The 27,235-nt window shown below is 52.5% G+C and overlaps 4 protein-coding genes across 10 annotated transcripts in view; all 4 read left to right on the forward strand.

The window, feature by feature from the left end:
• Positions 1 to 47: 47 nt before the first annotated feature.
• Positions 48 to 9,859, forward strand: LOC309639318 (glutathione S-transferase theta-1-like). The gene is given in 6 exon segments (XM_082416386.1): positions 48 to 1,856; positions 3,676 to 3,763; positions 5,276 to 5,339; positions 5,341 to 5,427; positions 9,020 to 9,196; positions 9,402 to 9,859. Coding segments are annotated over 6 exon segments (828 nt in total). The 5' UTR covers positions 48 to 1,639; the 3' UTR covers positions 9,597 to 9,859.
• Positions 9,860 to 11,226: 1,367 nt separating this feature from the next.
• Positions 11,227 to 16,704, forward strand: LOC309639302 (glutathione S-transferase theta-3-like). Its single transcript, XM_082416362.1, has 5 exons — positions 11,227 to 11,445; positions 12,815 to 12,902; positions 13,451 to 13,601; positions 15,765 to 15,941; positions 16,271 to 16,704. The coding sequence occupies exons 1-5, from the start codon at positions 11,334 to 11,336 to the stop codon at positions 16,463 to 16,465; spliced, it is 723 nt and encodes a 240-aa protein (XP_082272488.1). The 5' UTR covers positions 11,227 to 11,333; the 3' UTR covers positions 16,466 to 16,704.
• Positions 16,705 to 18,594: 1,890 nt separating this feature from the next.
• On the forward strand, positions 18,595 to 21,296 carry DDT (D-dopachrome tautomerase). Its single transcript, XM_082416379.1, has 3 exons — positions 18,595 to 18,926; positions 19,251 to 19,426; positions 21,044 to 21,296. Exons 1-3 carry the CDS (start codon positions 18,819 to 18,821, stop codon positions 21,114 to 21,116), a joined length of 357 nt encoding a protein of 118 aa, XP_082272505.1. The 5' UTR covers positions 18,595 to 18,818; the 3' UTR covers positions 21,117 to 21,296.
• Positions 21,297 to 21,412: 116 nt separating this feature from the next.
• CABIN1 (calcineurin binding protein 1) overlaps positions 21,413 to 27,235 on the forward strand; it is a 102,872-nt gene continuing 97,049 nt past the window's right edge. For all 7 annotated transcript variants that reach the window (XR_014251566.1, XM_082416253.1, XM_082416252.1 and 4 more), the window contains exon 1: positions 21,413 to 23,410. The gene's annotated coding sequence lies outside the window, so the exon portion shown is untranslated. The remainder of the gene's footprint in view (positions 23,411 to 27,235) is intronic.

Below are 27,235 nucleotides of genomic sequence, written 5' to 3' on the forward strand. Positions count from 1 at the left end.
ACTACACATAGCACTGCACCCGCAACACAGAATACACGTTCTTCTCAAGGGCACATGCAGTATTCTCCAGTTTAGACCCTTTGTGAAGCCATAAAATAAATCCCAAGAAATTTAAACAGATTGAAATCATACAGTGTGTGTTTCTGAACACAGTGGAATGAAATGAGAGATCAACAACAGAAGGAAAACTAGAAAATGAAATATCTGGAAATTAAACAGTCCAATTTTAAATAACCAGTGGATCAAAGAAGAAATCACAAGGGAAATTAGAAAGTACTTTGAACAAATGAAAACAAAAACACAACACACCCAAACTTATGGGATGCAGCAGAAGCAGGGCTATGAAGCAAATTTATAGCTGTAAAGGCATACAGATCTCAAATCACAACCAGCAGAAGAAAAGAAATAATAAAGATTCCAGTGGAGATAAATAGAGAAGAGAAAAACAGTAGAGAAGATCAATGAAACAAAAACTGGATTTTTGAAAAGGCTGTCTCCTGTGCTGTAGTTTTCAGCAAGACCTTGGATCAAACTTCACTCACAACACTCAGGTTGTGCTTTTTTTTTTTCCTTTCAGCAGACAGTTACCATTTTTTGTTGTTGCTGAGAATAATTAAGAACTACTCAGCAAATTTCAGGTATACCATGCAGTGCTGTTAACTATAGTCACCATGCTGTGCATTAGATCTCCATAACTTACTTATTTTGGGTATTCAAAACTTCATACCTTTTGACCAATATGTTTCCATTTCCCCTCTCCCCCTCCAGCCCCTGGTAACCACCATCTACCCTCTGCTTGTTAGAGTTCCACTTTTTTTAGATTCCACACAGCATAAGTGAGATCAGGCAGTATTTCTTTCTGGGCCTGTCTTATTTCACTTAGCATAATGACCTCCAGGTTCATCCATGTTGTTGCAAATGACAAGATTTCCTTCTTTTCAAAGGCTGAATGAAAGATTCCTCTGTATGTGTCAGTGTATATTCTCCAAATTTTCTTTATCCATTCACCCCTTAACAGACGCTTAGGTTGTTTCCATATCTTGGCTATTGTGAATAATGCTGCAATGAACATGGGATTACAGATATCTCTTCCAGATCCTGTTTTCATTTTCTTTGGATATATGCCCAGAAGTGGGATTGCTGGATCTTTCAGTGGGATTGCTTCATCATTTTAAAGATGGGGAAACAGAGGCCCAGAGGAGGGAAGAAACAAACCCAGGGAACGAGATTGAGGCACTGTGCTGGCAGGAGCAGGAAGACCTGCTGTCAGAGTCTGGGACGCGCACTGGGGCGAAGTGAGTTAGCCCACCACGCTGACCGTAAGCCCTGAGGCTTTGCCTCTTGCTGGCGCCAGGATCTCTGCAGCTTGTGGCCAAGAGCGTAGATGCTGGAGTCAGACTTTCTGGACCTGTAATCACTGTGGGCCTCAATTTTCTCATCCGTAAAACAGGAACTTCTGACACACGCTACAACTAGAATGAGCCTTGAAGACTTTATGCTCAGTGAGATGAGCTTGGGCCTGGGGGCCCCCTGAGCCCCCACCCCCCGCCTCCCCCAGGGGGACCATGCGGAGCCCCCGCCCAGCCCGCAAACCCGCCGGGCGTCCACGATTGCACCCAAGTGCGCGGCCTGAGCGCCAATGGGGAGCTACCAGGGGGGCGGGCCGCACTGCTGCTCCTCAGACCCAGCGCTGGGCTTGCTATGTTCCGTATCCCTTGCTTTGCGAGGCTGGTCCGCCCCCGCCATGGGCCTGGAGCTCTACCTGGACCTGCTGTCCCAACCCTGCCGCGCCATCTACATCTTTGCCAAGAAGAACGGCATCCCCTTCGAGCTGTGCTCCGTGGACCTGCACAAAGGTGGGCCAGGCCCGGGTCTGGAGGACCGAGAAGTCAGGGAGGGACGAGGAGGCCGAACACCAATTAGGGGGACCCCCCTCCGAGCCACCCCTGTCCTGGGGCCAGTGCCGAATAGGTGAGCCACCAGGGAGATACGAGATTTGGGGATCCCCAAACTCTGCTTGATCCCATGGAATGGACCACGGGGCTCAGCTGAAGCGGAGTAAAAAGTGGGGGAGGCATGAGGAAAGGAGGAGGGACGCTGCGAACAGAGGCGGTGCACCTGGGCATAGGGATGGGGCCCCAGGGAAAGAGATAGGGGCAGGAGGAGAGGGCTTTAGGGGGCCGCATGGGGGGTGTGGCAGAGTGAGTCCCTCCTTTGTGGCTCCAACTGCTGATGCTCTGGCCTGGGCTGCACTGGCTCCTCCTCTGTCCCTTCCTCCTCCTCCTGCTTTGCCTTCACTTACCTTGTCCTCTGCCTCTCTTATTCCTACTGGAAAGGGGGGCAGCCGATGGGGAGTTCTGGGAGTGGGAGGGGGACTGCAGGGGCTTGGCGAGCCCTGCACTCTTAGCAAGAGGGTTTGTTTCTCTGACAGGTCCCCAAGGTCCCAAGGGCACAGCTGGCATGGCAGCTGGGGTAGGGGAAAGCAGAACTCCCTTTTTGCTGGTGGGGCAAGTAGGGCAACTCTGCCTGGCTGAGCCTTCCACCCAGCGCCCCCAGCTCGGTGGGCCTAGCCTGCCATTCTGCCTTTGTGCCAGCCTGTCCTTCTGCCTGAATCGCCATCTCTTCCCAGCCTCCTCTGGGGACTGCCCACTTGTCCTGCCCAGGGGTTGCCTCTGCAGAGTGTGGGGTAGGGGAGAGGGCATGGGGACAAAGGGATGTCCAAACTGGGCTGTCAAATAGAGGGTGCAGTAGGAGGTGTGTCTCACCAGGAGAGGAGGGGAGGGTCCCTGGTGAAGGAACAGTCTGAAGGGAGGGAAAGGGAGGAGAGGGAGTGGGGCTGAGGCTGGAGGGGTAAGGTGGTAATGGATAGTTTATGGCTTTGAGCAGCTTCCCCCTGCTCCCGTGGTAATGGGGAACCACTGAAGGCTGTTGAGCACGGCAGCAGTGATGCTTAAGTGCCCTTCAGAAGCTTCTCTCTGGCTGCATCTGAAGGAGCAGAAAACACTCATATGAGCTTGAGCAGAGGTCAGGGTCCTGGGGGACAGTGGGCTGCACCTTTCTGGGGAGCTGTGGCGGGACAAGAATGCAGAGCCTAACGACAGGGCCAGCTCTGTCCCCGGTGCCCAGGGCAGGGTGAGCAAGGGGACACACAGGGGCCTGTGGAAGTTGGTTGCAATAAGTGGACACCAGGAAGAGGCCACTTGTCTGTGTTTGGTGACCCTACCTTAGAGTCCACAGGGAAAGGGGCACCGTAGGAAATCACAGTACTCAGGGCACCAGCCGCCCGGCCCCTGCAGCTGGGGACACCATGCATGGGCGCTTGTGATGCTGGCAATGGTGGAAAGGCAGTGGGTTGGGTGTCTGTGAGGGCCCAGGCAAGGAGAGGCCCCACCCTGGCCGGAGCTTCTTGAGCTCTGTTTTGGGGGTGTGCTGTTGGGGGAAGGTTATGCCCACCAGGACCTGGCAAGGGGTGTCAAGGTCTTCTGCACCAGCTGGCAGAACAGCCTCCCACTCCTCCCACAGCAGACTTTCCCACACCGGAGAGCAGCCCGGGGCTGGAGAAGAGCCATGAAATTGGGGCCTGGGCCTTGCGAGGGGGGTGGCGTGGGGGGTGGGCGCAGCCAGGCAGGGCTTGGCGTTTTCCTCCCACCACCCACCACGATGGGCTCTCTGCAGGCCAGCACCTCAGTGATGTCTTTGCCCAGGTGAACCCCCGGCAGAAGGTGCCTGCCTTGAAGGGCGGGGACTTCATTTTGACCGAGAGGTAACTGGGGACCCAGGGCTGCTACCAGACCTCGCTAGAACCATCTTGTCCTAGCTCTCTGTTTCATAGACAGGAAACTGAAGTCCTCCGAGGTGAAGGGCCCTTTGCCCAACATCCTACAGAGAGTCAGGGCTTGACCCCCGGCTCCTGCCTGTCCACGGTTTCAGTTCACAGGGATGGTTGGAAAAGAACGCATCTGTTTTACATCTGTACCAATCCTGTGGTTGTTGGTGATGGGTCCCCGGGAAGGGGTGCGGGGCAGGGCGGATTCATCCCCTCCAAGGGTTGCCCGCTGGCCAAACTTGTGTTTTGATGCCCCAGTGGTTCCATCTCTGGGCTGCCCCTTCCCTGGGTGGGCCATGCCCGTGGGAGGACCACCAGACATGTGCATGTTTTGCATCACAACAGTCCCAAGAAGTAGAAATCTCTTTAGGGAGGGTGAAATATTTTTCCAGTTCCGCCCCCTTCATCACCTAAGTCATGCCTCCCACAACAAGGGGAACCTGGAACTTTTGAACTCATCTCTGGAATCCTGAGGTGGATGCACCCCCAAAGAATTCCTCCCACCTTCTGCCAACGCCATCTTCCTTCCTGCTGCCCTTACTGTCCTGAGTCCTGTGCTGCCCACTGTTGACCGCCCAAGGGTACCTGCCAGGGGCAGCGTGCAATCTCTGCATTTCTCTGTCTCTTCTCCCCTACTTTGGGAGGTGCATGGCTCCCAGGGACCTGCGGCCCTCCTCGGAGCTTCCTTGAACAATTAGTTGGGAGCAAAAAGAGCAAAAAGACAAGTGAGCTGTTCAGCTGGGTGTGGGTGCAGGGAACCTAGGCCAGTGGCAGATACAGAGGTTTTCTGCCCCTTTGGCTGGGGTGCCCAGCCCCTGGGGTATCCCGAGTTCCCGAAGGCCTTCCTATGGCCCCAAATTCCCACATTCAGTGCCCTTCCGGGTCCACCACCGCCCCAACACCAAGGCAGCCCTCCTAACCCAGGGCAGGAGGGGAGCTGCGGGAGCGTTGTCTGCCCTGCTGGTCCGTGATCCCGCAGCACCCACCCTCCCCCCACCCCCGGTGTTTCCAGCAGGTGCTTTAGGGGCAACAGGAAAGCCTTTTTGAACCACCAGGCCATCTGGGAGGGGCTGAATGTCGGATGACGAGAGTAGATGCAGACTGGAAAGAACTGAGCTTCTTTAAGGCTCAGCTTTGATGCCAACTCCTCCAGGAAGCTCTCTCTGGTTTTCCCATCAGAAGCTGTCTCAGAACACTTGGCAGGACTTGCTGTGGGATTTCACCTGGTGATAGGATGAGCTTGGATATTACCCATAGACAGACTTTCAGTTCTGCCACCAAAGGCTGTGTGCCCTGGGCAACTCCCATCCCTGTTCTGAGCCCGGCTTCCTTGTCTGGAAACCGAGCAAATACCTTGGCACATGGTCAGGAAGGTTAAGGAAGGGACTCTGTATAAAGCCCCTAGCTCCATACTTTCCCCCACCCATCATGTCCTCCCCTCCCCCATAGTGTGGCCATCCTGCTCTACCTGGCCCGCAAGTATAAGGTCCCTGACCACTGGTACCCCCAGGACCACACAAGCCTGTGCCCATGTGGATGAGTACCTGGCCTGGGAGCACACAACCCTGCGGAGAAACTGCCTCCGGCTCCTGTGGCATAAGGTGAGGTGCCCCTCCCCAGGCGGGGGCAGTGAGGACATCGCCCCAAAAGGGCTCCGGGCAACATTGCATTCTTCCTTTCAGTTTGAATAGCTTCTATTGATCTGACTTTGACTTCCTAATCCTTTCTTCTGTTTGCTGGTAAGCCCATCTAATACATTCTTTATTCGAGATGTAATTTTCAGTTCTAGAAATTCCATTTGGTTCTTTTTTAGAGTTTCCATGTCTCTGCTGAGATTCACCATCCGCTCACCCACTTGGTCCATCTTTTCTTCTAAATTCTTTAACATATTTATAATAGTTACTTAAAAGTCTTTGTCAGCTAATTTCAACCCCTGGGTTCTCTGCGAGTCTGTCTCTATTGGTTGTTTTTTTATCCTTCTTGATTATGGGCCACATTTTCCTCTTTCTCTGTATGTCTTATAATTTATTATTATGTGCTGCACATTATGTACAAAAGGAGAGTAGAGACTGAATACATAATAAACACCCGAGAAAGGGCTTGCACTTTCCTCTATCAGGCAGTCTTGGTGGGAGGTTCCTCCCTTCCAGCTAGTCAGGAGTGGGGCTGGGATGTGGCATTAGTTAGTTTCAGTTCATCTCTGGTTTCAGGTATCTGGAGGGTGGAATCAGGTTGCTCCCTTTCCTCCAGCAGGGATTTGGAATCTAAGCATCAACTACCACCGTGAGATGGCTCTGCTTTTCAGCCCTGCCCTAAGTTCCCCACGTGGCTGCTTCATCAGAAAACTCCTATGCTGATGGCAGGCTTGCACCCCTGCTTGCCTGGACCCCAGGGATGAACGTGGCTTACCTAGGGAGGACTCGTGCCCTCTGGAATTTAGTTCATTTAGTCCAGTGCTGCAGCAAAGTACAAAGTGAGACACATATGCAGTCTTAAATCTTCTAGTAGCCACAATTAAAAAGTAAAAAGAAACAGCTGAAATGAATATATTTTACTTAACCCAGTGTACTCAAAATAGTATCATTTTGGCTAATAAACACATGAAAATATGTTCAGTATCACTAATTAGGAAAGTGCAAATTAAAACTATAATGAGATACCACTTCACCCCCACTGGAATGGCTATTACATATATATATATGAACAAAATAACAAGTGTTGGTGAGAATAAGAAGAAATTAGAACTCTTGTGCGCTGTTGATGGGAATGGTAAGTGGTGCAGCTGCTGTGGAAAACAGTATGATGGTTCCTCAAAAAAATTAAAAATACAATTACCACATGACCCAGCAATTCCACTTCTGGGTATATACCCAAGATAATCGAAAGCAGGGTCTCAAAGAGATGTTCGTAGCAGCAATATTCACAATAGCCATTATTCACAATAGCTGTGGAAGCAACCCCAGTGTCCATCAACAATGACACTTAAGTGCCCCTCAGTGGTTCTGCCTATGTTTTCCTCTAGGAGTTTTACTGTTTCCGGTCTTACGTTTAGGTCTTTAATCCATTTTGAGTTTATCTTTGTGTATGGTGCTAGAGAATGTTCTAATTTCATTCTTTTACATGTAGCTGTCCAGTTTTCCCTGCACCACTTATTGAAGAGACTGTTTTTTCTCTGTTGTATATTCTTCCCTCCTTTGTTGTAATTGACCATAAGTGTGTGGGTTTATTTCTGGGCTCTCTATCCTGTTCCGTTGATCTGTGTCTGTTTTCTGGTGTGTATTTTACATGCACAGCACATTTCACCTAAGACCAGCCATATTTTAAGAGCTCAGTAACCTCTCGTTGCCAGTGGTTTCCATATTGGACAGAACAGGTTTAGGCTTTTTTCTTTTTTTTCTTTTTTTGTTCTTTCTTTTCTTTTTTTTAAAGTTCTACATTCTTTGAAGACTTTAAAGAAAAATAAGGTTATTTTCTTTTCAGTGTTATGGTGGGAGCAGTGGTTTTTGGGACTGTCATATCCTCATCAGAAGTGCACTCCTCATTTTTGAAAGTGTATGGCTAATTCTGGGTCATGAGTTTTATTGTGTCTTCTATCATTTTTTTTATGTAAAAAAGGAAACATTAGAGAACAAAAGTCAAAAGACCTCTTTGTTGCCCTCATTCCTTCCTGAGGTGCCCCCTGCTCCCCAGGATCTGGTTCAAGTCCTTTCAGTTCACGATTTTCTACATTATTACATTTATGTGTAGCCATAAAAATAAAGTTTTGCTTTGAGTGCTTACAATTTTATATAAATGCTCTCATATCATTCTGGAACTTGCATTTTTCCATAGTGCTATGGGTGGGTCTAATTTATTTTTTTCTAACTACTCTATAGCATTTCCTGATAAGAATAAATCAGAATTTATTTATTACCCTCTTATGGTCTTTTATATTTAAAGAGGAATAAAAACACTTTAAAACCCTAAGAACTTTGGAACCACCCCATGGGAACAGAAGGGAAATGTAGACAGACTGCTGCTGGGGTGAGGCAGAGAATACACGGGAGGTGGGCTTATGTGGGGTTTGGCAAACTAAGAGCCGTTGTTCCCCCCACCCTCCCGCTTCCCCCACCAAGGAGCAGCTTCTCCCCAGCAGCAGCCTTAGATGCTGCGCTGGTGGCCAGGTAGGAATGCTGGCCCTGTGTGGCCAGCACCTTTATGTTAAAAAGAAGCTGGAAATTTCAGAATTTTTATATGAAATGTCTCCACTTTTAAATGTCAGCAAGTGATCCATAGTTTTAAAAAGTCTGCAGCCGAAGGAATGTCATTAGCCCAGCACTGGCCTCCACGCCACCGGTGGGTGATCACTGACCCTGTCTACCTTGTTTGGGGGAAGAAACAGAAGCCACCAGGGCTTGTGCACAGTCCTAGTCCTGTTTACCTTTCCAGAGTCCCAGCCTCCCCAAGCAACTTTACCCAACAAAACACCAGACTGAGCATGAAGCTCCCTCCCCTGCTCCCCATCCACTGTGTCTCCCTGACAGCTCTGGCAAGCCTGAGGCTGTTGATGGCTTCACCCCAAATGCCCTCCTCCCAGAATCCTGAACGCTACCCTTTCCTGGCTCTTCTCCCTAGTCCCTGGCAGCTCCCTGGGTCAGAAGACGTCAGTTCCACGCTTGGCTTAGTCTTTTCTTAGCTGTGTGGTCTCAGGCAACTGTCTGTCTCTCTCTGGGCCTCACTTTTCCATTTACAAGATGAGCCCTGTACTATTATTCCCATATCACAGATGTGGAAATCAAGGCTCAGAGGGTTTGAGTGTTTTGCTCTAGTTCACATAGTTTATAAGCAACAAAGTTGAGACCTTAAAAGCCCATCCTCCTAATTATACTGTATGAGGTACTGATTTTATAATCTGGGGGAAAGAGGTTAAAAAATAATCGTTCCTAAGCCAGGCCCTCCCCCCAAAGTATGAAGCTCATTGTTCAGGTCCCCTCTGAGTCATTCTCAAAGGGGTTTGAAGCCTTCTGTCAGATGCCCCAGGCTCAGATTGTGGGAGCAGGAATAGTTCTGGGAAATGGAGTCCTTTAGGAATTTCCCTGTAGGAAAAAAAAATGCATGGAACCAGGAGGCAGCTCTAAGGGCAGGGAGGCTTGCCTTCCTGCCCCTGAGGCTGGGCTGGGCCCTAACCCCCCACTTTGCCTGCCCACCCACCAGGTGATGCTCCCTGTTTACCTGGGTGAGCCGGTCTCTCCCGAGATGCTGACAGCCACGCTGGTAGAGTTGGACGTGACCCTGCAGGTGTTTGAGGACAAGTTCCTCCAGAACAAGGCCTTTCTCGCTGGGCCCCACATCTCTCTGGCTGACCTGATAGCCATCACGGAGCTCATGCATGTGAGTACTGTGGGCGGTTGTTGGGGGGACTAGGCAGGGGAGGTCCCAGGTGGCTGCTGAAGTCCTGCTCACACTGCCCCACCTGGCCATGGGACTGTACTTATGTGTAGAAACCTTCTGGAGTTCTGTGGCCTCCAAACCAAGTAGATGCTGCCATACTTGGCCTCACCCATCCATCCCCATCCTGTCCCCTGTCTCCCTACAGCCTGTGGGTGCCGGCTGCCAAGTCTTTGAAGGCCGACCCAAGCTGGCTGCGTGGCACCAGCGCCTGGAGGCGGCAGTGGGGGAGGTCCTCTTCCAGGAGGCCCATGAGGTCATCCTGAAGGCCAAGGACTCCCAGCCTGCAGACCCCACCATTAAGCGGAAGTTGATGCCTAGGGTTCTGTCCATGATCCAGTGAGCCGGGAAGCCTCTGCTCTGCCCTTGGCAGTTCACAAAGCACCTTCCTTTCCATGTCCCATGGGAGGCAGACCCAGAGAGCAGGCGTGACTTGCCTGAGTCCCACTGCCCCTCTGCTCCCTGGGCCAGGTCCCCACTCATCTTCCACAGCTGCCTAAAAGCCACGATGAGAATGGCATACCCAGACCTTGTCTCCTTTAATCACTGCATCTTCTTTTCAGTTTGGGAAATAAACCTGGGCTCAGCCTGAGCCTCTGCTTCTAACTCTGACGTGTGGTTTATTTGAACTTCTTTCTGTCCTGACCTTGGTCTTGGCCTCTATTCAAAAGACAACCCCCTTTCCTAGGCCCCATGGATCAGTTTCTCCCTGATGGTTGTCAAGAGTGAAATTAACAAATGCCCCCTTGCCTTCTAGTTCTTAGAGAAAGACAGCAGGGGTATCGGGCATCCACTGGTGTTGGCTGTAGGCATGCCAGCTATCGCTTTGCTGGGCCAGTCACCCAGGACGTGGCCCTTTGGCACCAAGTATTGTAAATCACAAGTCCTGCATCTGTCCTGAGGAATTGGTCGGGAGGGGAAATCCAAACAGCAGCTCTCCTGGTCAGGACTTAGTCATGCGGGGCCTTAAATGCCACACTTAGGAGCTGCAAACCATGAACAGGAACGGAATGCTCAGCTTGCGTTTTAGAATAATATTCTGGCTGCTGTTGGGGGTTGGACTGGATGGTGGCCAGGGAGGAAGCAGGGAGATTTGGATATTGCAGTAATCCGGCCAAGGGTGACATGTGGAGGAGGGCAGTCCACTGGAGGGGGTGGAGAACATGGCCCCGCCCTGGGGGGATAGGTCTTCTTTAAACTGGGAGCCTGGGGCCCAGGAAGGCCAAGCTATTCTCAAGTTTTCCAGTAACCGATCCTCTTGCCAAGGGGCTTTCTCTGAGTCTTGGGTTTGGGGACAGGGTTTTTTACCCAGGAGGCTTGCTTAGAGAATGAGGGCATCATAGCCACAGACTTCAGGAGCTCCAGGCTTGTAGTTGGAGGGGTTTGGCCCTGAAAAGCAAGTGGGAAGGCCCCAGGCCCCCCTGCAAACCTCTAGATGGGCCCCACAGGGCTTCTGCTTTGCTGGAGGGAGTAGTCGGGAGTGTAAGGAAGGTTGGGGAGGGGCGGCTTCCTGAGGTGTGGACCTAGTCTTTGCTGGGTGCAGAGGTCCACACGCCCTCCCCAGCCTCCACCCTGTGCAGTGGGCCCAGGGGAGGCCGTGGCACCTCCTTTCTCCTCCTCTATTTGTGTTCCCGGGGAAACTTAAGTCCTTCCTCTTTGAGGTCCCTCCGCGAGTGGGGGAAGGTGGCTTGGGCCAACACTTTCGACTCTAAATTCATTGAGTGCGTTGGAAGCGCCCTCAACGTCGTCCTCACAATATCATCCCCCCGCCCCATTTGACTCAGGTAGACATTGAGGTCCGGGTTAGGGGGGTGACCTGGCGGCGAGAAACTGTCAGAGTCCGTCTCCCTGTACCCTCCCCACCAGGAAAGGGACCCCAGCCCAGACCTCCGGAGAGGGAAGGCGGGAGAGCGAGGCCGCTGCTGATTGGTCCAAAGTTCTCCGGCACCATCCAATGGGCGGGGAGGGCGTGGCCGGGCTCGAGTAATCAGGCTGCGCCCGGCCGCCGGCTGGGTGGCCGGTGGTCCCTGTCCGCCGTTTCTGCCCCAGTCCTGCACTAATCCTAACCCTCGCCCCCGCCATGGGCCTGCAGCTCTACCTGGACTTGCTGTCCCAGCCTTGCCGCGCCGTCTACATCTTCGCCAAGAAGAACGGCATCCCCTTCGAGCTGCGCACCGTGGACCTGCTCAAAGGTGGGCCCGGCAGGCAGGCCCGGGGTCTGGGCCCCTCTGTGCACACGGACTCTCGGGGCCCCACGGTCAGGCGGCCTGCGCAGACAGACGGCAAGAGACAGACTCCAGTCGGAAACCGTAGCTTCGCCTATAAGTTGTGTATTTTCAGAGACTTGACCTTTGCCTAGTGAATACTAACCGTTCTTCAAAATACAGGTTAGGAAGGAGCAGAGCAGGTAGAGAGCAGTGGGGGTGTGGGGCCGCGGGAAGTGGAGTGACAGCTCCAACACCTCCACACCTGGGCTTGGAGATAACAGTGAACTGCCTCCTCATTCCCAGTGGAAGCAGCCCCCGTCTCTTGAGTTTCTGGGTCTGCTGGCAGGAGGAGGTTGGACACCTGCATCTGGTCTCCTCTTTACTCCTACCTATGCCTGCCTAGGTCCCCTCCATTTATACAGAATCCGGGGAGGGGGCAGGGCTGTAACTGGACAGTAGGATAAGCTCTGGATTCAGAGCCCCTCCTGCAGGCCCGGAGGGAGACCCCTGCTTGGCTGAGCCTGCCCACCTTCTGCCTCTGGTGCCCCAGCGTGAGCCACCAGCTGCTTTGATGCCAGGTTGCTCTGACTTTTCAATGCTCCTTGGGGTGGGGGCTGGGCACAGAGGCAATTTCTAGAGGGAGGATGGGTAGGGGTGATTCCGTCCATGCAGTAGAAGGGCAAAGAGGCCCACAGGTGGTCCTACGGCCAGGCTGGATCCCGGCTCCACTGAAGCCCTCCGACTCCGCATACATTACTTGGTGTACCCTCTGCACTGGCCCGGGCCAGGGAGGTATGCAGATGTGTTTCAGACCTGGGAATCCCTGTGGGGGAGGAGCCTTGAAGGTTTGGCACAAGAAAGAAAGAGGAGCTGACCTGCAGGAGGTTGAGTGGCTGAGTCGGGCAGGTATTGCTGGTGAGAGCGAGGTTTGCTGAGGGCCGGGAGCAGGTGTGGCTGGAGCTCTGGGGTGTAGACAGGTCACCCAGTTGGCATAGAGAGGGGGACTGCAGCGAACAAGCCTAGAGCCCAGGGAGGAGGCTAGAGTGTCTGATGCGTGGATGGAGTTGGCCGGGGCTGGGGTGGATTACAGCTGCAGTGAATCACCCTCCTCCCAAGTCCAAACTGAGATGCTACTTGACCCAGGTTCCAAGGTGGGGGTGGACACAGGAAGGGGGGACCTCCGGCAGGCTCAGCGTGTGTGATCCGCTGACCAGCAGAGTGACCTCGTCTTCTCTGATGCCCCACCTGGATGGAGGCCTCAGAAAGTTGGTGCCTGGACATTGGGGTAGGGGGTGGGCAGAGACCTCAGAGGGCTCAGAGTTCTCCCCACCTGCCTCCCTGGTCTCTCCCACAGGTCAGCACTACAGCGATGACTTTGCCCAGGTGAACCCCCTGAGGAAGGTGCCAGCCTTGAAGGATGGGGACTTCACCTTGGCTGAGAGGTAACGGGTCCCTTGGCTGCACCAGTCAGCCATCTGTGTGTCCACCGTTGATGGCTTGGATCATGGCTTGTGTGCCCTGAGCCCCTTGCCAGCCCTAGGGTGGAGAGTGGGTTGAAGTCAGCAGAGCTGCCCAGGGCTGGGAGGGGCGCCTGGTCTTCCTCCTGGTGCTGTCCCTGCCCTGGAGATGTTGGGGAATGGTATTGGAGTCACTCTCATCCTTCGGGACACATGTTGGGCACTGCTTCCTCATGGGAGATTTCTCTGAGCGTACGCCCGCTTTCTGAAATCTCATGACATTTTGTTTTTCACTTGGTGCCCTTAGTTCTGATGATAGGATGGCCCAACATAGAGCTGTGTGATCCTGGCTGTCACTTAACCTCTCTGAGCCTCACACTCCTACTCTGTACCAGAAACAGTGAAATGCTCCACCCCCAGGAGCTGGGGAAAGATGTGTGAGGAGCAGGGACCGGCCTCACCCAGGGCCTGGCCCCTGTGGAATGGTTAAAGAGTGACTGGGGCATGTCCCCTGCACCCACCGTGTCCCCCAGTGTGGCCATCCTGCTGTATCTGACCCGCAAGTATGAGGCCCCCGACCACTGGTACCCCCAGGACCTGCAGGCCCGAGCCCGTGTGGATGAGTACCTGGCATGGCAGCACACGGCCCTGCGAACAAGCTGCACCCGGACCATGTGGCAGAAGGTGAGCTTTGGAGCAGGGAGCCCTTCCTCGGTGACTGGGGGATGGTGCTTTCTGTCGAAAGCATTCCATTCAGACCTGAGACCTGAGAACACTAAATTCTAGAATGCCAGAGATGCTCCAGGGCAACCAACTTGTTTCCCAGAGGGGAAACCAAGGCACAGAGCCTGGGAATGACTCCCCCAATATGTCTTGATTCCTGAGCTGCTGGAAATTAATCTTGTGCCCTTTTGCACACTCCAGGCTTCCTGGGAATATCGTCTTTTGGGAGAGAAAAGAATCAAACCTTCACTTTGCTACACATGTACTTTCCAGATGGAGAGGTGTTAAGCGAAAAACCTCAAAGTAGGAAGAAATAAGATATTTCACTAAATGTTGATCTGATTTCTGGGTATGCAAGGATTTATAAGCCTAGTAACAGTGGGAGACTTAAAGAAAAGGCTAATCGATTTTACACAAAATCTGTGTAAGAAAAAAAAAGAATGAAAACAAGCAAAAAAACTGGGAAAGATCTTGGCAAAGAAATGTTAGAAAGAACATTAAAAAAAATTTTATTTTTTATTTTTATTTTTGGCTGTGTTGGGTCTTCGTTGCTGCGCGCGAGCTTTCTCTAGTTGTGGTGAGCGGGGGCTACTCTTCGTTGCGGTGCGCAGGCTTCTCATTGCAGTGGCTTCTCTTGTTGCAGAGCACCGGTTCTAGGCGCATGGGATTCAGTAGTTGTGGCATGCAGGCTTCAGTAGTTGCAGAGTGCGGGCTCAGTAGTTGTGGCACACGGGCTTAGCTGCTCCGCAGCATGTGGGATCTTCCCAGACCAGGGCTCGAACCCATGTCCCCTGCACTGGTGGGCGAATTCTTAACCACTACGCCACCGGAGAAGTCCAAAATCCACATGCCGCAACTACTGAAGCCCGCGCGCCTAGAGCCCGTGCTCTGCAACAAGCGAAGCCACCAAAATGAGAAGCCCGCGCACCACAAGGAAGAGTAGCCCCCACTCGCTGCAACTAGAGAAAGCCTGGGTGCAGCAACGAAGACCCAACACATCAATCAATAAATTAAATAAATAAATAAATAAATATGCTTTAAAAAAAAAATAAGATGTTCTTAGAAGCCCATCAAAACACAGGAGAAAAATGCGCAGAAGAAACCAGCAGAGATGTAACTGAAGGACAGAGAGAAAGGGTCAATAAATGGATGAAAACATGTAACTTCAGTAAAAATCAAGCAAATGCACATTAAAAGAGCATGCAGATACCATTTTTACTTATCAAACGTGCAGAGGTTTTTGAAATGTGAACTCTGAGTTATTATTGGTAAAGCACTTACATAGTGTCTGGCACAGAGCAGGCTCCCTGTGTGTGTGAGGGAGTGTGAGCTGGCCCCTGCTGCCTGTATGGAACCACTGTTCTGGGGGCCCATTTGTTGTTGTTGTTGTTGTTTTTGGCCGTGCAGCTTGTGGGATCTTAGTTCCCTGACCAGAGATGAAACCCAGGCCCTCGGCAGTGAGCGCTGAAGTCTAACCACTGGACGGCCAGGGAATTCCCTCTGGGGGTCCATTTGGCACAAAGAAGGTTTCCATAGCTTTACAAGCTGTGGGGTGGGGGGGAAGCCCAGTGCATTTGAGGGCAGAATGGAGAGAAGTCCAGGAGAGTGAGTATAGATGTTTCCTACTCAGAGTGTGGGCCATGGGCCAGGAGCATGAGCGTCACCTGGGAGCTTGGAAATGCAGAGTCTCAGGCCCCACCCAGGTGTACTGATTAGGACCGTACACTTGAACCACATCCCAGAGGGATCCGCACGCACATACCCATTTGAGAAGCCTGGGGTGGAGTGGGAGGTGGGGTGGGAGAGGATGGCTGCTGCCCTGTGTTGAGGCCTTTGCGGTGAGGGCACCAGGGAGCCATGGAAGGCTTTATGCAGGGAGAAGATATGGGCAGACTTGGATTGCCGAAGTATCCCCCGGCTGCCCGATGTGATGACCCAGGAAGAGGTGGAGGCTATCTGTGCCTGAGTAAGGGATAAGGCCTGGGCTGGTAGTGGCCATGGGCGGGAAATGGTAGATTGGAGTGAGGAGAAATGCGAAGGATGGCTGATAGGTGGAATGAGAGCAGGAACCATGCTGGGCCTTGGGCAGACCCTGAGCCCTCCCTCTGCCTGCCCGCCTACCAGATGTTGTTCCCTGTGTTACTGGGCCAACGGGTGCCCCCTGAGACACTGGCATCTACTCTGGCCGAGCTGGACAGGTGCCTGCAGCTGCTTGAGGACAAGTTCCTGAAGGACCAGGACTTCCTTTCTGGGCCTCACATCTCAGTGGCAGACTTGGTGGCCATCACAGAGCTGATGCATGTGAGTGTCGTGGGGTGGGGGGCCAGCTGGGCATTGAGGTACCCTGGGAGAGAGCCAATGTACCAGCTCACATTGCCCTTTCTGGCTGGGGGGCCCTGGGCGGGTCACTTCCCCCTCTGAGCCTCAGCGTCCTCATCTGTAAGAAGGGGCTTAAAAACCCCTCCCTGCAGGGATATTGAGCAGCTTCTCGGTATTTCCTGGAGGAGAAGCCCCAGCCTATCACCCGTGTGGCAGAGGAGGGAAAATCCACCCAAGGGATCCCTAAGTTGGGACATGCTGCCTTGTGCTTCCCTGGGTCCCACCCCTCCACCCGGCTCCCTCTCCCATAGCCTGTCAGCGCCGGCTGTGACATCTTCAAAAGCCGGCCTAAGCTGGCTGCGTGGCGCCAGCGCGTGGAAGCTGCGGTGGGGGAGGACCTCTTCCAGGAGGCCCACGCGGTCATCATGAAGGCTAAGGACCTGCCTCCAGCCGACACTGCCATGAAGGAGAGGCTGAAGCCCTTGGCACAGCTTTTGTTGCAGTGAGTACCGGGTGGGCCTGCAGAGCCACCTTCGACGGAGCTCTGTCCTCAGAATAAAGAAATGGCACTGCCTCCCCTTGGCTGTGAGCGAGACACCTGCGCAGAGTCCGGTCCACAGTGTCTTCCACACGCCAGTCCTGTGTTCCTTCGTCTGTCTGCCTGCCAACTTCACCCTTACCCCTTGCACGCTGACTTCCATGTGACCTCTGGAAATAGCTTTAGTAAACACAGATGTGACCCTGACCCCGGCCCTCTCCTGTTTGAAACTTACCCTGGTGCCTCACTGCCCTGAGGCTAAAGGACAAAGGATGAGTCACTGAACTTTACATTTGAGGCCTTGCCCCCGTCCCTCCAGGGCACCCCCTCTGGTTTCCCCCAGTAGCCCAACATTTTCCTGGCTCCACCCCCCCGCCCCAGCACCAACTCCCAGCTTCCTCCTTGGCCTCCTGGCCTTGGCTCAGCCTATTTCTGCTGCTTACCGGGCTCCCCCTCACCTTTCCTGCCTGGTGCTCTTCCTGGTCTTTTGGCATTTGTTACCACGTCCTTCTCCAGGGAGAATTCCTCCAACTTCTCACCCTAGGCCAAGTCAGGTGACCCCTCTGGGCTCCTCAGCCCCAATGCTTCCCTCCCTCAGTCCTGGCAGGGAGCTGGTTCCATGCCCCCTGGGCTGGCACATGTCACAGTTGACTTGGTAAAGAGAGTCACAATCAGGAATCACCTCAGTCTCCTAGGTCTCTCTCCTCCCTCTGGGGTGACGCTGTCTCCCACAGGTGGGGTGCAGGGCTGGTTCATGAACCTCCTTGCAGGGAGGGAAATTTCAGGTTAGTTCCTGGCCCTCCTGGTGCTGCTGAGGGGCTTTGCTCTCCCATGCCTATTCGTAACCCCGGCCACTGTCTTCTCCAAGCTACACCCTGGGTCCCAGACTTGTCACCTGTCCCTCAGGATGGTCACAATCTACCTGTCTTGTGTCCTAGACCCTCTGATATCTGAATCATCTAATAAACGAAGGAGACAGGGTCATGGACAGACAGAGCCTCAGCCTGCCTGCCTCCCATACAGGCTCCTTTAAAATGTGCACTTAAATAGAATTTTAGATGTGTAATTGAAATTGTTCATATACACCCATACAATTTCAATTATCTTTGTCATTTACAATTCAAACAACTTTACAACGCAGATGAGAGTACCATGTTTGGCTACCTCAACAGACTTACACGGTTTTTTTGTTTTAATTAATTAATTAATTAATTAGGCTGCATTGGGCCTTTCTTGCTGTGCGCAGGCTTTCTCTAGTTGTGAGTGGGGGCTACTCTTCGTTGTGGTGCGCAGGCCTCTCATTGCGGTGGCTTCTCTTGTTGCGGAGCATGGGCTGTAGGGGCACGGGCTTCAGTAGTTGTGGCTCATGGGCTCTAGAGCGCAGGCTCAGTAGTTGGGGGCACGGGCTTAGTTGCTCCGTGGCATGTGGGGGTCTTCCGGGAGTAGGGCTCGAAACTGTGTCCCCTGCATTGGCAGGCGGATTCTAAACCACTGCACCACCAGGGAAGTCCGACTTCCACATTTTAAATAACAACTTTTGTTTCACCTATAAAAACATAGGGTCCCGTAAACATTGCTGGTAATTCTACTGGGACTTGGCGGCTCTCACCCCCCGGTGGGCTGTCCTTCACCGTGAGGCAAGGTTGGCACAGGCATAAGAGGCCACAAAGGTAGATGTCTTTGGGGGCCAGGTAGGGATGCAGGGAGTCCGAGGGTCTCTGCCCAGCCCCACTCGAGCCCACACGTATCAACCAGGTGTCCTGATCAAGAGAAGTGCTGATTCACACATGGAACGTGAAGTTGCCTGACTTGGAGGCAACCCATTTAAAAATAATTTTAAGCCTCCGTGACGATGTAACGTTTTTAGGGTGGAGCCTGGGGAAGGCTCCTACAGGTGTGTGTGTTTGGGGGTGGGGGATGTTCAGACCTCCATCTAAATATTGGCTAAGAAGCAGACGACCGCAGTAGCGCCGGAAAGCCGCAGGAGACCGGAGACCTCGGCCAGTGTGGCTGGAACGGGGGTGGGGCCTGGCTGTGGGCGGGGCCTGGAGCGGCCAATGTCTCGTTGGGGGTGGGGTTACTCGGAGCCGGCCGGGCTACAGCACTTCCGGAAATCAGCGCCGTCGCACGCGGAGGCTGTCGGCCGAAGCCGGGGGTGTAGTCTAGGCAGCTAATCGGGGGGCGCTGTGTACCTGCCCAGCCAATGAGGAGCGGGTTTCCGCGGCGCCCCGCCCCTGCTCCCTGCAGCCCTATCCTGGAGATCACCCACCTGGACTCCGTGCTTTCTCCCTGGCGGCTTTTCTTGCGCCTTCCCGCTAGAAATGCCGTTCGTTGAGCTGGACACGAACTTGCCCGCCGGCCGTGTGCCCGCGGGACTAGAGAAGCGGCTCTGCGCGGCCACTGCCGCCATCCTGGGCAAGCCTGAGGACGTGAGTATGGGCAGGGGAGCACGGAGAGGGAGGAGGTTGGCGGATGGGGTCGGGCTCTGTCCGCCCTCCGGCTTCCCCACCGCGACCCTGACTCTTCCGCGCCCGCCAAGTCTGACCTCCCGCTCTCCAAGACCCCGCGGCCCCAGCCGCCACGTCTGCTCCCTGTCGCCGTCCAGCCATGACCCCGACGTGACCTCCAAGGACCCCGGCCCGTGCCCCCAGCCCTGATCCCGCGGGGCCCGGGCTCCCCCACTCCGCGCTCCCCGGTCCTCAGCACCATCCCGGCCTACACCGGCTTCAGGCGAAACTTTCGTGTCCCCGCAGCGCGTGAACGTGACGGTGCGGCCCGGCCTGGCCATGGCGGTTAACGGCTCGGCGGAGCCCGGCGCGCAACTGCTCGTCTCCTCCATCGGTGTGGTGGGCACGGCCGAGGAGAACCGCGGCCACAGTGCCCGCCTCTTCGAGTTTCTCACCAAGGAGCTGGACCTGGCCCAGGATCGGTGCGTAGGGGCAGGAAGAGGACCCTGTTGGGACTTCCGCGAGACGGGGCAGGGATCCGACTTGAGGCCCTTCCTAAGGTTGGGGAAAAAATTAATTCCCCACCCTTCGCTAGAAGGATGTGGTGCCGCAGGGCGCCTTGCGTCCCCCGGTGGTGGGCCCACCTTGAGAGTGGTAGTGGAATTGAGTGAATTCCTGGCTCTGTAGTGGTCCCTGTGACACCTGGGCAAGGTGTGGCCTCCAGGACCTCAGTGTTTCCATCTGTGAAGTGGGAAGGCTCTCCTTTAACCACTCCCTGGGGGTACTGCATGGGATGGCACTATACTGCACCTGCCTTGACACTTGGTAGGGCAGGATGTTGTTACCCTGACAAAACCAAGGCCATTTATCATCTGCCTTCAGGCTTCCCCACATCTTAGGGAAACAGGTGTAATTTTCTAGAGCTTCTCCAAGCTGGTCGAGGAATTCTGGGTATGTCCTGAGGCTGTGACCTTTGGGCCTATGGCCCAGTTAGGTCCCAGGTAAGGTTCCTGGGAGGGCCACAGAGTAGTGGAAAGAGCATTGGCCTGAATGTCTGGAGACCTGGGTTCTGGGTCCCATGCAGCTGGAGGATCCACACAAACCTGGAAGTGAACCATCTCTGGTTTGTAGCCTTCTCTTCTGTGAATAGAGAGGCATGGATTAAACGATTCCCAAGAACACCTACAGCTCCCAAACCTGGTATTCTGTGGCAAGGTTAAAGTTTCTTCCTGGGTGAAAAATATTCCTGAGCCAATTCCATGCCTACGAGGAACTAAGTATATGAGAAGCTTGAAAGAACCTTCCAGAATGGAGCCTTCATTGGCCCAGAAAGGCTGGTGAAGAATGGTTACTTCTGGGTGGTGCTCAGACCTGATCCTCAAGCTGGGGAGTGATAATAATTCTAACAACACAAGTAATGTGTAATTTACTATGTGCCAGATACTCCATAGGTAGCTCACATGCCTGATCCCATTTGATCCTTAGAAGTTTTGTCCCCCTCTCCACACCCCTCATGTGGACATGCCATCCCCATGAGGTAGATACCTCCATTTTGCCTATTTACAGATGGGAAAACTGAGGTTGTCACATATACCTCCTTGGTCCCAGGCTATCCCAGGTATCCTGTTTCTTCACAAGGAACTTCCTATCACTTCTGTGAGAGGGGCACACTCACTCACTCCACAGACATTACAGGGGTGGTGGGGGGAGTCACCCTGTGCCTGGCCTTCTTGAGCCAGGCTTTGCGAAAACAGGCAGCTTGGGCACTGCAGATGCCCCCATGGGGCCTGCAGTTTGGAAGACAGGGCTCCCCTGTGAACACGCAGACAGAGGATATAGTGACCACAGAGGCCGCCATGTTGAGAGTCTGTTCTTGGTGGGTGATGATGATGTGCAGTCACCATTCCAACCTTGACATGCCCACTGCCCTGTCGGGGGTTGGGCAGAGAGCATTAATGGGTTGAGACAGGCTTGCAAAATGGCTGGTGGGCTAAGGCAGGCTGGCCTGGGAGCCCATGGTGGGAGTACCTGGCTAGGGGTCTTGGAATGTGAGGCATTAGCCAAGGAGCTGATGACATCTTTTTCTCTGTCTCCTGAAGGATAATTATCCGCTTTCTCCCCTTGGAGCCCTGGCAGATCGGCAAGAAGGGGACAGTCATGACCTTTTTATGATTGGCGTGGAGGGCGTCCAGGGCATCTGTGAGCTGGCAGCCCCTTCCAGAGAGGCCTCCTGGCAAAGTGAGGGCCTGGTGGATACCAGCTTCTGGCACCCCCACGTGCAGACAGGCCTGTGACCTCACGGTCCTCTTCCCCATCCTTATGACAAATAAATGAAGAGCGTTGTCTCTCAAACATGACTTCTCTACTTCCCTTTACCCTCCCCCGGCATTCTGGGCCACCCTGGGCAGCAGGGTTGGTTTATGAGGTGGGGACCTTAGGGAACCTGGGAGGTGGGATGTTCCTGTCTTCAGGGCCTCTGTTTCATGTCTTGTATCTCGGCTGCCCAAATCAGAGGGTGGAGGGCTCAGCCTGGAGGCCCTGTTCCCGATGCCCATGTTCAGGCTGGTGGGGAGGAGCTGGCAGCTGGTCCAGCCTGGGCCTTCCTGCAGACTCTGCTGACCAGATGTTCCTGTCCTCAGCCTGGGCTTCAGGGACCTTCCCTGGACATTGCCAAACTTCACCTTCTCCAGTGAGTCTTGATGAGAATTCATTGTAGCTGCGCGCCTTGTAAAAATCCATGTCCCAGAATGGCAAACCCAGAAATGCAACATCTGCTTCTAGAAATGGAATGAATGGGATCCCGCCCCCCCCCATCTAAAGAACATACCATGCTTTTGAATTTCAGAGGATATACAGGTGGGGTGGGGGTAGCCCAAAGGAAGTCGCCTTTTCAGTTTCCTTCCAGATGCAGAGTTTACATCTCTGGGCACTATGTTTCTCTGCACAATTAAAGCTTTGATCATCCTTGTTCACCAATGAAATACCAAATTGAGATTTTCAGTCTATGCAGTCCACCTGGTTAATAAGTTAGTTTCCAAAAGAATGTGCCTGTGCCTGCTGTGTTTACCAGACCACCGCTGAGGACTTGTTAAAAGCCATAGCTTGGAGTTCCTTTCCCTGGCTCACTGTCCCAGCTGTTTCTGCTCTCATTCCTTCTGCCAACATGGATGTCTTGCTTCCCAAAGGGGCTCAGGGAATGTTTGTGGGTTGAATGCAAATGAATGGTTGAAGTGCCTAAGGAGGGATTCAGGCCTAACCCTTGCCAGGACCATAAGGTAAGAGCCTCCTATCTGGTCTCCCCAGCTTCAATCTCATCCCCACTACTGTGAGTGATATCATCTGTTTGCTGTGAGGACTGGCCCCTCCCCCCACGCGGGCATTACCTCTCCCCGTTGTGGCCCTGAGTTTTACCCCCTGATAACACCATGCTGCAATGAGGCTCCTGCATGGCCAGCAGTGTTTCTCAACTCAAAACCTTGCCACACAGCTAGCTCCCTGCTGCTTGCACCACCTTTCCCATCTTTTTTCAACTTTCACTCCAGAGCATCTTTCAAGATACGACTCTGGTGGGAGCTGCATACAAGGTTGCAAGTCATCCACGAAAGTTTGAAACCATCTGTTTATGCTGTTTAACCCAACCCTGCCCCTTATACTCCTCTCAAAAATCAAGGTTGGTGACAATTTTTTTATCTACTAGCATATCATTAAAGCTTTCCTGTACTGAACCGTCTATGAGTTCTTCACCATGGTTTTACTGTCTATAAATAAAGTCAAAGAAAAAGCCATAACATTCGTTCTTTAAGTCATTCTTGCTGGACTCAAGCCGCTATGAATGTCAACCAGTGTGAAGCCCTTCCCTAAAACGCTTAGCTCCCTGTGTCCCAGGCCCTGGTCAGAAACCCGTCAACGCTGGGCCCTCCTTCCGGCTCTGTTCTGTCACTTCCTCCCCGGTCCGTTCATCCCCCGCTCCCCCTCCCCCTTTTTCTTTTGCTTCAGTAGTTGCTTGTATCTGTGACTTTTAGGTTTCAAATCCTTTTCGGAACGAGGTGAGGTCCAGGTAATGTGAGAATGCTCTTCCGGCCCCGGTCCCTCCAAGTGTCCCCAGGTTTCCACGGCCTTCAGAACAGCTGTCGCAGGTTGTAACAGTAGTGCGGCCGTCACTTGGCAGCTGCTGCGGGCCAGGCCCCGAGCTCGGCGCTTCCCGGGTACGACGAGCGGTGGGGAGGGAGCGGGCGGGATTTGGGTAGCAGCAGGCGCTGAACCCCAGCCGCGCTCAGGCCGAAGTGCAGGATTTCGCCGGCCGCCTGCTGGGTCTTCGCGCGCCAGCTCTGCGGGGCGGTGCGTGAGCGCTTGCCGACTGGCTGGTGGAGCCGGCTCCGGAGCCAATGGGAGCGCGCCTTGTTGTGAGGCGCGCAGCCGGCAGGCGCGGGGGTCGGGCGGACAGGCGGTTGCCGTGGAGACGCCTGGTGAGTTCGCTGGCAGCGGGTTTGGGGCGGCCCCGGGTGGGGGCGCGGCTCTGCCCTGCCGGGGACGGGGGCTTGAGGGGCGGTGGGCGCGGGGTCCGGCCGGGCGGATGCTGGGGCTCCTCGTGGGGAAACTGAAGCCGGGACCCGGAGCGGCCCGACTGGGCCCCGCTGCCGCGCGGGCCTCTCGTCGGCTCCTGCTCGTCCCGGGGGGCTGAGAGGGGCTCCGCGTGGGGGCAGGGGTACAGTGGCCGCAGCGGGAGCCGCCGTCCGGTCTGCGGCTGCGGTGCCGGGCCCCGCGTTGACCACCGCCTCGTGTCCTTCTACTTCACCTTCACGGCGGCGCTGTGCGGTGAGCGCCTCTCACGGGTGGAAACTGAGGCCGAGAGGACGTGCAGCCGCTTGTCCCGAGTCCCCGGCTCCCCCGTGGGCCATTGGCTCCGAACTGCAAGCCTTGACTGCCCCACCGCCCCGAGGAGGCGGACCCGGGCCGGGTAGAGCTTCCTGTTGCTGGCAGCTGTCTGCACAAGGGGTTCTGGGGGCCCCTCCACCTCTGGGGGCCCCTCCACCTCTGGGGGCCTGGGTTACTACAGGTCGTGCTGTGTATGCGGATTCCATGCGGCTGGGCTTCCTTCTGGGTGACTCATAACCGTTCTTAGAACTGGAGTATCCTCGGAGTGGTCTCGTTCAGGGGTCGGCAAACTTTGGTTGTAGATATAATGATTTTTATAGTAGTAGTATGTCTTGTGGCTAAAGTAAGTATGAGTATACTTACTATAGTATAAGTATTTGGGTGCTATACTTTACTCAGTACTGTGGTCGCAGCCAAAGACAGTATGTAAGAGAGTGGTGGTGTTTCAATGAAATTTTATTTAGGGACATTGAAATTTGAATTTTATGTAAGTTTTATGTAATTTTCACGTGTCACGAAGTTTTTCAACCATTTAAAAATGTAAAAATCATTCTTTGCTCTTGGGCTGTATGGAAACAGTAGGCTAGTGAGCTTGCAGACACCTGATTTAGTCCAAAGACTCATGCAGTAGAGGAAACTGAGACCCAGAGGGGGTATCTTATGCCATGTCAGTCACACAGCCGGGTAGTGCCCCAACTGAGCTTATTAAGACCTAGGCTTCCCGACTCCCAGGCCAGAGCCTGCTAGGAAACATCACCACTTACCACTGGATCAGGGTACGAGGTGCTCAAAGTGTGCTGTTGTTATGTGTTCTGAAGGACATGAAAACTATAAAGAGTTTGAAAACTTGTGAGGTTTAACTCCTGAATGTGCTGTTCTGAGAAAATGCAACTGTTCTGCTGGGAGACTGAGAAATGAGTACCAGATACTTCCCTTCTCATCTTTATACAGTAGCTTTTTTTTTTTTTTTTTTAAACTCCTTTTTGTGGTTTCTAGGGTTTGTGGTGAATAATATGGCTATGGTCTTTATTCTCATATTGCTTACAGATGATAAATATATAATCTCAAATGGTTATTTCTTTGTAAAGTTTTTATTTTAAACTACTTTGTGTGTGTGTTTTTATTGAAGTATAGTTGATTTACAATGTTGTGTTAGTTTCAGGTGTACAGCAAAGTGATTTGGTTATACATACATATATATCTATTTTTTTTCAGATTCATTTACCTTATAGGTTATTACAAAATATTGAGTACAGTTCCCTGTGCTATACAGTAGGTCCCTGTTGGTCATCTATTTTATATATAGTAGTGTGTATCTGTTAATCCCAAACTCTCAATTTATCCCCCCCGCTTTGGTAACCATAAGTTTGTTTTCTATGTCTGTGGGTCTATTTCTTTGTGGTATATAAGTTCATTTGTATCTTTTTTTTTTTTTTTTTAGATTACACATACAAGCAATATCATATGATATTTGTCTTTCTTTGTCTTACTTAGTATAATAACCTCTAGGTTCATCCGTGTTGCTGCAAATGGCATTATTTCATTCTTTTTTTAAAAAATATTTATTTAATTTATTTAGTTTCCTTATTTTTTTGTCTGCGTCTGGTCTTAGTTTTTTTTTTTTTTTTAATTTATTTATTTATTTTTGGCTGTGTTGGGTCTTCGTTTCTGTGCGAGGGCTTTCTCTAGTTGCGACGAGCGGGGGCCACTCTTCATTGCAGTGCGCGGGCCTCTCACTGTCGCGGCCTCTCCTGCTGCAGAGCACAGGCTCCAGACGCGCAGGCTCAGCAGTTGTGGCTCACGGGCCCAGTTTCTCCGCGGCATGTGGGATCTTCCCAGACCAGGGCTCGAACCCGCGTCCCCTGCAATGGCAGGCAGACTCTCAACCACTGCGCCACCAGGGAAGCCCTGGTCTTAGTTTTGGTACGTGGGATCTTTTGTTACAGGGCGCGGACTCTTGGTTGCGGCGTGTGGGCTTCTCTCTAGTTGTGGTGCATGGGCTCCAGAGTGCGTGGGCTCTGTATTTGTAGACTTTTTTTTTTAACACTTTATTTTTATACATTTATTTATTTATTTATTTTTGGCTGTGTTGGGACTTTGTTGCTGCACGTGGGCTTTCTTTTTAGTTGCGGCGATTGGGGGGCTACTCTTTGTTGTGGTGGGTAGGCCTCTTGTTAAGGTGGCTTCTGTTGTCGCGGAGCACGGACTCTAGGTGCGTGGGCTTCAGTAGTTGTGGCACATGGGCTCAGTAGCTGTGGCTCACAGGCTCCAGAGCGCAGGCTCAGTAGTTGTGGTGCACGGGCTTAGTTGCTCCGCGGCATGTGGGATCTTCCCGGACCACGGCTTGAACCCATGTCCCCTGCATTGGCAGGCGGATTCTTAACCACTGCGCCCTAGGGAAGCCTTGTAGACTTTTTAATGATGGCCATTCTGACTGTGTGAGGTGATGCCTCATGGTAGTTTTGATATGCATTTCTTTAATAATTAGCAATGTTGAGCATCTTTTCATGTGTCTTTTGGCCATCTGTATGTCTTCTTTGGAGGAATGTCTATTTAGATCTTCAGCCCATTTTTTTATTGGGTTGTTTGTTTTTTTTGATATTGAGCTGTAGGAGCTGTTTTTGTATATTTTGGAGATTAATTCCTTGTCAGATGCACCATTTGCAAATATTTTCTTCCATTCTATAGGTTGTCTTTTAAACTACTTTTAGATTTAGAGAAAAGTTGCAACAATAATACAGTGAGTTTCCATGTGTCTCTCATGCTGCTTCCCTAATGTTAACATCTTATATAATCCTAGCACAATTATCAGGAACAGAAAGCTAGTATTGATACAATATTATTAACTCAACTACAGACTTGGTTGGAATTTTACCAGTTTTTCCAGTGGTCTATTTTCATCCCAGGATTGTATCCAAGATCCCGTATTGCATTTAGTCATTTCTCCATAGTCTCCACCTTAGTCCTTAACAGTTTTTTAGTCTTTTCTTAACTTCTTGACCTTGCTACTTTTTAAAAGTACTGATCAGTTATTTTGTCTAATATCCCTCAGCTTAGGCTTGTCTGATGTTTTCTCATGATTGGAGTGAAGTTATGCATTTTAGGCCAGAATAACACAAACATGGTGTCCTCAGTGCATCGTATCAAGGAGTTCAGGAGGTAGACATGTTTCATTACTGGTGATGTTTACTTTGATTGCTTGGTTTAGTTGGTGTCTGCCAGGTCTCAACACTGTAAAGTTAGTTTTTTCCCTTGTAGTTAGTAGGTATCTCTGGGGGAGATACTTTGAGAGGATGCAAATTCTGGTTCTGGCAAATCTATACCCACTGACCTTAGCATCCATCTGTGGATCTTTGTGGCCTTTGCCTAAAGGTAATTATGTTTCTTTCCTTCTGCATTTATTCATTGAAATTCAG

Source organism: Balaenoptera physalus, assembly GCF_965194825.1.
Source record: "Balaenoptera physalus genome assembly, chromosome: 12".
Taxonomy (NCBI): domain Eukaryota; kingdom Metazoa; phylum Chordata; class Mammalia; order Artiodactyla; family Balaenopteridae; genus Balaenoptera; species Balaenoptera physalus.

Coding starts and splice junctions, on each gene's coding strand:
- LOC309639302 (XM_082416362.1), top strand. CDS start 11,334: ATGGGCCTGCAGCTCTACCTGGACTTGCTGTCCCAGCCTTGCCGCGCC. Junction 11,446..12,814: donor CACCGTGGACCTGCTCAAAG/GTGGGCCCGGCA, acceptor TCTCTCCCACAG/GTCAGCACTACAGCGATGAC. Junction 15,942..16,270: donor CCATCACAGAGCTGATGCAT/GTGAGTGTCGTG, acceptor CCTCTCCCATAG/CCTGTCAGCGCCGGCTGTGA.
- DDT (XM_082416379.1), top strand. CDS start 18,819: ATGCCGTTCGTTGAGCTGGACACGAACTTGCCCGCCGGCCGTGTGCCC. Junction 18,927..19,250: donor TCCTGGGCAAGCCTGAGGAC/GTGAGTATGGGC, acceptor GTGTCCCCGCAG/CGCGTGAACGTGACGGTGCG. Junction 19,427..21,043: donor CTGGACCTGGCCCAGGATCG/GTGCGTAGGGGC, acceptor TGTCTCCTGAAG/GATAATTATCCGCTTTCTCC.